Here is an 8,811-nt window from a genome sequence, read left to right on the forward strand (position 1 = left end):
TATATATATATATTAAATGCTGCTTTTCATTGCTGTGTTTTCAGCTCCGTTGTAAGGATTATTGTATTTGGTTTATGTATTTATTTATTTATATAGCACTTTATACAATACAGATTGTTTCAAAGCAGCGTCACATTAATAAATAAGAAAATAACAGTGTTAAAGTTGTAAAATGAATCATTTATGAAGCAAATTCTATTTCAGCTCTAAAGTGGCTCTGATAATAGTGTCATTGTTTAGCTCCGTTTAGTTCAATAACAGTGTCAAAATTCATAAATTCAAGTTTAGTGCTGTCAGTAATTGGTCACTTTTTCAGAATCACTCCTTTATTTTGTTTTTAATAAATACTGGTCATTAAATATGTAACCGTATATATGTAAAAAGTCTAAAACAAGAAAAGAGCACAGACAAAACTATAATAATATCATCTGATCTTGTATAAAATTATCGACCTTTAATGTATTGTACGTTTTCGAATTGGTAGCTTGATGGTTGTTTAAACTACTGAAAATTATAAGTATCCTGGGAAGCTAGATATTACCTATTATCTTGTCTAATGAATTTATTTCACCTATTAAACATACGACTGTGTTTAGAGAAGTGTGTACGCTCAAGTTATCGATGTGTAGGTTTGTTTGAGTCGCCTGAGTCGAGAGGATGGGTGTATTTTGCACCTGAATCTCTTATCTAAAACGCATTAGATTTACTGTCTGTAAATTAGAGAATGCTAAACAACACGATACTCACAAAACAAGATAATATTTAGCGACGGCTGTCTGGCATTGTGTTTATGATTGTGTTGTTTTAAGCCTTTTTGGCGTCACACGAGCTGCTGGAGTCACTGTAAACACAGAGAAAGACAGAGCCAAAGCAGGATAAAGGAAGAGCTCTTCTCTTCATCCAGAAAGCAGTGAAGTCAGGTTACTGTGTTTGTTTTTAGGAGGCGTCACTAAAGGTCAGCGTGTTTGGTTGTCACTTAATTTATTAGCAAGCTTTGTTGAAATTCTTATGTGGCTTCAAAGTATAAAGAACGCTTAATCTCCAAAGTGAATACTCCATTTAAAACAGCATTTTTGCTGTTGCTTTTATAATCTCTTATTTTTCATCTGTATCCCTTTGTTCCCTTCCTCTGCCAGAGTGTTTTGTCTCTTCCTGTTCTCCTGTGATATCAGGTTCCTAGTTTTTTCTTTCATTCGGGGGTTGTGTTCAGTGACCGAGGGCAGGCATGCAGAGGAGATGAACTGAAACGCTGTCCTCCAGCAGCCCGGAAGATGCAAACAAGAGATTTTCTGATGAAAACGGGTCTCATTCACTAACCATGTCTAAAAACCCTGTATGAACATTTCAAGAGTTTGCGCTTCAATTTAGGATTACATAAATGATTACAGAATCAATCTGTGGAGTTAAAAATGACAAAACAATCTATATAATAGTTATAGCTATATTATTAATCATTATATTAAAAACAGCTTATTGTTTTATTTATTATTATTGTTGTTGTTGTTGGTAATGAATCCAGATTATTCCATTTCTAGAAACTGAGGGTGCTTTCACACTAGCACTTTTGGTGCGCACCCGGGTTCGATTGACGTCAGTGTTCGGTACGTTTGGATGATGTGAACGCGGGGCGTCACTAAAGGTCAGCGTGTTTGGTTGTCACTTAATTTATTAGCAAGCTTTGTTGAAATTCTTGTGTGGTTTTAAAGCAGAAAGAACACTTAATCTCCAAAGTGAATATTCCATTGAAAGCAGCGTTTCTGCTGGTGTTTTTATCATCTCTTATTTTTCATCTGTATCCCTTTGTTCCCTTCCTCTGCCAGAGTATTTTGTCTCTTCCTGTTCTCCTGTGATATCAGGTTCCTAGTTTTTTCTTTCATTCGGGGGTTGTGTTCAGTGACCGAGGGCAGGCATGCAGAGGAGATGAACTGAAACGCTGTCCTCCAGCAGCCCGGAAGATGCAAACAAGAGATTTTCTGATGAAAACGGGTCTCATTCACTAACCATGTCTAAAAACCCTGTATGAACATTTCAAGAGTTTGCGCTTCAATTTAGGATTACATAAATGATTACAGAATCAATCTGTGGAGTTAAAAATGACAAAACAATCTATATAATAGTTATAGCTATATTATTAATCATTATATTAAAAACAGCTTATTGTTTTATTTATTATTATTGTTGTTGTTGTTGGTAATGAATCCAGATTATTCCATTTCTAGAAACTGAGGGTGCTTTCACACTAGCACTTTTGGTGCGCACCCGGGTTCGATTGACGTCAGTGTTCGGTACGTTTGGATGATGTGAACGCGGTCTTCCGAATTCGGGTGCGCTCCCACGAACCGTACCCGAGTCCACTTAAAAAGGGTGGTCTGGGGTACGGTTCAAGTGAACTCTGATACGGTTCGCTGCTGATGTGAACGCAATCGTACCAAAAACCAAGCAATCGAACCAAGTGTGAAAGCACCCTGAATTACTAAGTGACTCTACAGTAATTCTGGGATAGTTTTTATAATTAATAAATATAATTAAATATAATAATATCATTAATAGCTTATTTCAATAATATTTTAATAACTGATAAATATAAATTGTTACATGTGTAACTTCAGATGTGTTTTGCAAATTTTCAACACTTTTTACACAATTATTAGTGAATGAGTTCATGCTGTTTACTAGTCGCCACCACAATACAAGTTTTTTGTGTTTTTTAGCACATCGTTATGCATTTGCTAGGTTATTCTGGATGGCTTTTTCACTGTTTTGCATAAGAATGTAGATCATATCAATTGTTTTTATCAACTAAAATGATGTCGACTTTTTACCTTTGTATTATTTACCTTTGTTTTCTACAATAACAAACAAAATCTGATCAGCACTAATATCAGATTCCTAGTTGCACATATAAATACCAGCCCTATTAAGGTCAACAGAAGGCTTATTAAATGCCTAATACTCTTTTCTGTCATTCTTTCTTCTTCACGTGATGAAACGTCTGTCAAAATGAATTCTTTCTTTGTTCCTTTTCGCTCTCTCCGGTATTCGTTCTCTGTTAATGGCATTCCTGCAGCGGGTCAAGCTGGTTTAGCTTTAAACACTTTCACAGAATCTCTAAATGCAGGTGAAGGGTATGTTCAAGGAGAACGGCATGTTTTAAAGGGAACGTCCCCTTGTTGTGCAGAGCTCGGTTTTCCAGCTTTGAAGTGTGCTGGAAGTGCAACTCAGGACACTAACACTGTCTTTGGCTGCATAGCGTTGTTGAAATGACTTGGGACCTTAACCTCCTTAAGAGGTTAAAAAAGTTGTTGATGTTGCATTATACATTTAAACAAATAAAAATTCCATTATATGCAATTTAAATATATCGATCTTTAATTTAGGCCAAAATTCTTCCGATCAGTGTATCTTGATCAATGTTCAAGTAGAAATATCTGCATTGCAATTGCATTTTAATTGCTAAAACATTCAGCTATGGATAAAAGCGTTGTATTTTGTCTCCGCTTACCATGTTTAAATCTGTTCTGCAAAATTCCATGGATTTCTCCCCAACAAACAATAGATAAAATGTGGAAAAAGTTGTCTGAAGTTTCATCCGAGCATCCATTTATTATTGCATTGCATGGCTGGTTGATTTTATGGTTGGGTGCATTTCACTTGAGACGCATGTAAACAAGAGAAGAGGTCAGATCAGTGAGGAAAGGTTCAAGTGTGTGGGTGGCGTGAAATATTTACACATACACACAAAAGCTGAGTTTGAGTCTATACTAGTTATTAGACTTTTGTAGGTGCAATACTCTTATAAAGCAATTTGAGCCTATAATTTATAAAGAAGTTTTGCCATTTAAACAGATTTTTACATGTAAGTGGTGCTTGCAAAATACACTGCCACAATTCTAGGGTGATGCTATGCAGTTGTAGCGAAGGTGCGTTGTTTTTAGCACAATGCTGTGCAGTTGTTATGGTGTTCCGGTGATTGCTACACTATCAGAAAAAAAGGTACAAAAGCTGTCACTGGGGTGATACTATTGACCTGTACCTTATTAACCCCTGCGTTTTAGTACCTTAAAAGTACATATTAGTACTTAAAGTGTATATATTAGTACCTAAATGGTACATTTCAGTACCTTTTGAAAAGGTACCGCACTATTGATAACTTTTGTACTTTTTTTTTTTCTAAGAGTAGGTGGTTATTAGCTGTCAAAAGAGCCAAGGCTCAAATATGATTATTTCTGGTCCCTACATATTTCTCAGTTCCCTCCATTAAAGTATTCATTTTAGCTATATTTTTAATGCTTAGAAGTTTAATATTTTTTATTACATGGCTTGGCAAACAAATGCATTATGGATGTTAGGTTGAGTTTGTAAGATTTTTTTTTTTTTATGTTTTTGAAAGAGTCTCTTTTGCTCACCACGGCTGCATTTATTTTATCAAAAATACAGTAAAATCAGTAATATTGTGAAATATTATTACCATTTAAAATAACTGTTGTCTATTGTAATATATTTTAAAATAATAAAATGGTAATTTATTCCTGTGATGCAAAGCAGAATTTTCAGTATCATTAAATATATATATATATATACACCTTGCTACGTGTACTGCGTTAGGCTAACCGAGACTTGTCATTTGCACTTATATATTGTTGCTCTTTTGTTAGTTTTGACTGCTTTTATTGTCCTCATTTGTAAGTCGCTTTGGATAAAAGCATCTGCTAAATGACTAAATAAATAAATAAAAATTACTCCAGTCTTCAGTGTCACATAATCCTTCAGAAATCATTCTAATATGCTGATTTGCTGCTCGAGAATCATTTCTTATTATTATCAGTGTTGAAAACAGTTGTGCTCCTTAATATTCTTGTGGAAACCATTTTTACAGGATTATTTGATGAGCTATATTATATTCTTATATTCTATATTTAAAAGAACAGCATTTATTTGAAATAGAGATCTTTTGTAACATTATAAATGTCTTTACTATCACTTTTGATCAATTTAATGCATCCTTGCTGAATAAAAGTATCAATTTCTTTTCTAAAAAATCTTACTGACCCCAAGCTTTTGAATGCTGTCTGTAAGCAGCGTTGGGGGCTTGTGGTTTACAGGAAGTTGCATGCTGCTCACATCTCTATGGTGACCACCGAGGTCCTCCGGGGGGCAGGTATGCGAGGAATGCTGGGGGCATTTGAGCAGAAGAGTTCAGAGATGCACACGCTGGCTTTAAAATCATGGATTGTTAATGTGCTGATCCGAGATGGTATATCAAGCCTCCCTGCTCCAATAAACGTCCCTGCATTTCACAGGCCAATTAAAGTGATTAATAGAGATATAATTAGAAGAAGGTCTTGTCTGAAGCAGTCAATGCGCACACACAGCAGTCGAGCCGATCTCACCCTTCTGAAGAAAGAGTGATAAATCAAGCTTTAAAAGAGAAAGAACATTTGAAAGAGAGGTATGCAGCATGCTGTTCACTTTTAAAGGGATAATCCTTAAAAAATATTCTCACCCTCATGTTGATCTGTAAAAGGAGTTATTTAGAAAAATGTTCAAGCTGCTCTTTTTTTTACACAGTATGATCTCCTTTAAAGGGATAGTCCACCCAAAAATTGTCACTATGTACCCTCATGTTGTTCTAAACCTGTATGTATTTCTTTTTTCTTTGGAACACAAAAGAATATATTTTGAAGAATGTTTATAATCAAACCGTTTCAGTTTCTATTGACTTCCATTGTATTTTTGTCCATACAATGGAAGTCAATGGGAACCAAAATGGTTTAGTTACCGACATTCTTCTAAATATTTTCTTCTGTGTTCCACAGAATAAAGAAATGCATACTGGTTTAGAACTTTTAAGGGTGAGAAAAAGATTTTAAATTTTTGGTTGCACCGTCCCTTTAACTAAAAGTTTGTTTGGAATGCCTTTGTGTTGTCTTTTATTAGTGGTGTGTTAAAGCTTTCAAAACCCTTTAAAAAGAACGTGATGACACCTTCTCTAACTATAGGAATGCTGTGTCAACATTACAGGCTTTTCTCAGTGAGATTGAAGGGCTGCTGTTTTGCTGTCTAAGCTCTTATAGTTGCACTTTGTGCGGTAGATGATACTCCTCATACACAAACAAACACACAAATGGTCTCAAAACACTTGTCACCACAAATGCTTTGTAATATTTTTTCGTCTATAAGAAATAAGCATTCTGTTTATTAAATAAGGGGTGAGGTTTGTGTTGTTGTTTTTTTGAAAGAATTTATAATTTTATTCAGCAGGGATGCATTAAAAGTGACATATCATGGAAATCTAACTTTTTCTGTGTTTAAGTGCTATAATCGGGTCCCCGGTGCATCTACCAACCCAGAAAATGTGAAAAATAACAACCCAGTAATTTTTTTATTTTTTTTGGTAAGCCTTTCTCTGCAAGCTTGTGAAAAAACGAGCCGATCAGATATCGCTTCCCCCGTGACATAGAAAAGGGATCTTATTATAATATTACCGCCCCTTAATCTGCATGTTTCCACTCACTCACGAGAGCAGTGGATTTATTGATTTATTTACTGTATATTGCTGCTGCCACACAGATCTCGTATAAACCTGCTATTTCTTTCCCAGCAGTTTACCTTCACAGACTGTTTTTGTAACCCATGTGTGTTTTTAACATAAATGTGTATTTGACAGTTTAAGCGCATTAAGACATGAAAGAGAACTTGGCTTTATTGTATCCTGTCCTTCAGGTTAAAAATTCTCTTGTGTACAACATCCATGTGAGCATGTGGTGAATGGACCGGACGGTGCCTCCTTTGTCAAATACAACTGAGTCAAACCCAAGAGCCCATGTAATACATTCACGTGAACGTGTAAAAAGAGACAGAGAGTCAAAAGAGTCAGAGACTCGTCCTCTCTCTGACCAACACTGATTCTGCAAAAATACATGATCTAAAGACAAACAGACGTATGTCATTTACAAAGTAACCAGTGCACTCATACCGTCTAGACTAGGAATGTGCGAAATTACGTATTTTTGCAATCGCCTCGTCAAGCCCTGTTTAATTAGGCCGCTTTAGTCATGTCCTTCAGATGCATTTCTTAGAAGGCGTTCACATATGACGCAGACTTGTTGTTGATCTGTTTTTAACTTAATGAGATCATGGTTGTGATGGCATAACCAGGACAATCTCTGAACAAGTTCTTAAAGTTTTAGTTAAATAGTCTGAGAGAACAGAACAGGACGTTTAGATTAGTTACGGACATTTGATCATGCATCACACTTGTTTTATTTTGAAAAGAGCCGTTTTGTTTTCCAAGATACGAGTGCTTTAACTGCTTGTGATTTATAAAGAATGCATGTCTAACCTAAATGTTTGTTTGTGTTTGTAGAGAGTGTTGTCCAGGTCCTTGCTGTTCTGACCCGCATCCTCTTAGTCCTTCCAGAGACTGCAGATGCAGTGGAGTCAAACTACGCATCAAAAACAGGTGTGCATGTGTGAAGAGCTCAACCCGCTGTTGATCTTTGTGTTTGGTCATCCCCCGAGTTGTTTTAGTATTATTGAGATACTATTATAGTTTTTATTAATAGTTTGAATTCATTTTTTTATTTAATTTTAAAGTTTTGTTTTTGTGTTTTTGTCATTTTTATTTTATTTATTTATTATTTTAATTTTAAAGTCTTATTATTGTTAGTGTTATTTTAGTACATCAAGTTAAACTAAATGAAAATGAGAAATGTTTACTTGGCAAATGGCTGAAATAAAAATAAAATAAAATAAATTATTTCAAGTAACACAAATGCTTTTTAGTTTTAGTTAACTATAATATCCCTGATCTGCACACAAGGTCATTCATCGGAGGCATTTCTAAGGAAACAGAATCTCGCTTTTATTTTTGAAACAGGAAATGAATGTCTCTCACAGGAAGAGGAAGTGTTGAAGTGGATTTTGGTTTATGGTTCCCAGTCGGTCACATCAGGGGTGACTGTCAGTGCATCCCGTCTCTGTTTACTCTAAATCCACTATTATTGAGTTGTTTATGGGGTTTTCAAGGGGATTTTTGGAGAACTGCAAGATTTTGCTGTTGTCTTGCATACCAAAATGAACTTTTCCCTTTTTTTCTAGTTTCTGTCTGTTTCTCTTCCTCTCGTTCTGTGTGTAAATAAAACTGGAGTACTGTGTACAGAAGCTGTAAATAGCGAGACGGCCCGATCCTTAAAGGGTTAGTTCACCTAAAAATGAAAATTCTGTCATTAATTACTCACCCTCGTGTTGTTCCACACCCGTAAGACCTTCGTTCATCTTCGGAACACAATTTAAGTTATTTTTGATGAAATCTGAGGCCTCTCTGAACCTCCCATAGACCGCAAGGTAACTACCACGTTCAAGGTCCAGAAAAGTACCAAGATGATCGACAAAGTAGTCCGTGTGACATCAGTGGTTCAACTGTAAAGTTACGAAGCTACGAGAATACTTTTTTTGCACAAAGAATGACGCGAGCGTGTGGTGTTTTTTGTTTTTTTTTTCCCCCAAAAGTTCAGGGTCTGTAAGATTTTTTAAAGAACTGAATAATTTTATAGGGCAATGATGCATTAAATTGGTCAGAAGTGAAAATAAATACAGTAAATTTATGTTAAAGAAGATTTCTATTTCAACTAAATGTGTTCTTTATAACGTTCTATACATCAAAGAATTCTGAAAATAATGTTTCCACAGAAAATATTAAGCAGCACAACTGTTTTCGACATTGATAATAATAAATGAAATGTTTCTTGAGCAGCAAATCGGCATATTAGAATGATTTCTGAAGGATCATGTGACACTGAAGACTGGAGT

The 8,811-nt window shown here is 35.3% G+C and overlaps 1 protein-coding gene across 1 annotated transcript in view; it reads left to right on the plus strand.

The window, feature by feature from the left end:
- Window positions 1–8,811, plus strand: part of LOC107661626 (protein Shroom3-like) — a 57,923-nt gene that overhangs the window by 23,462 nt on the left and 25,650 nt on the right. The window contains exon 3 of the mRNA XM_016451290.1: window positions 7,367–7,462. Within this exon, the coding sequence (XP_016306776.1) occupies window positions 7,367–7,462 (96 nt within the window). The remainder of the gene's footprint in view (window positions 1–7,366; window positions 7,463–8,811) is intronic.

The sequence above is a fragment of the Sinocyclocheilus anshuiensis genome, unplaced genomic scaffold (assembly GCF_001515605.1).
Source record: "Sinocyclocheilus anshuiensis isolate Anshui unplaced genomic scaffold, SAMN03320099.WGS_v1.1 scaffold1425, whole genome shotgun sequence".
NCBI classification, from domain to species: Eukaryota; Metazoa; Chordata; class Actinopteri; order Cypriniformes; family Cyprinidae; genus Sinocyclocheilus; species Sinocyclocheilus anshuiensis.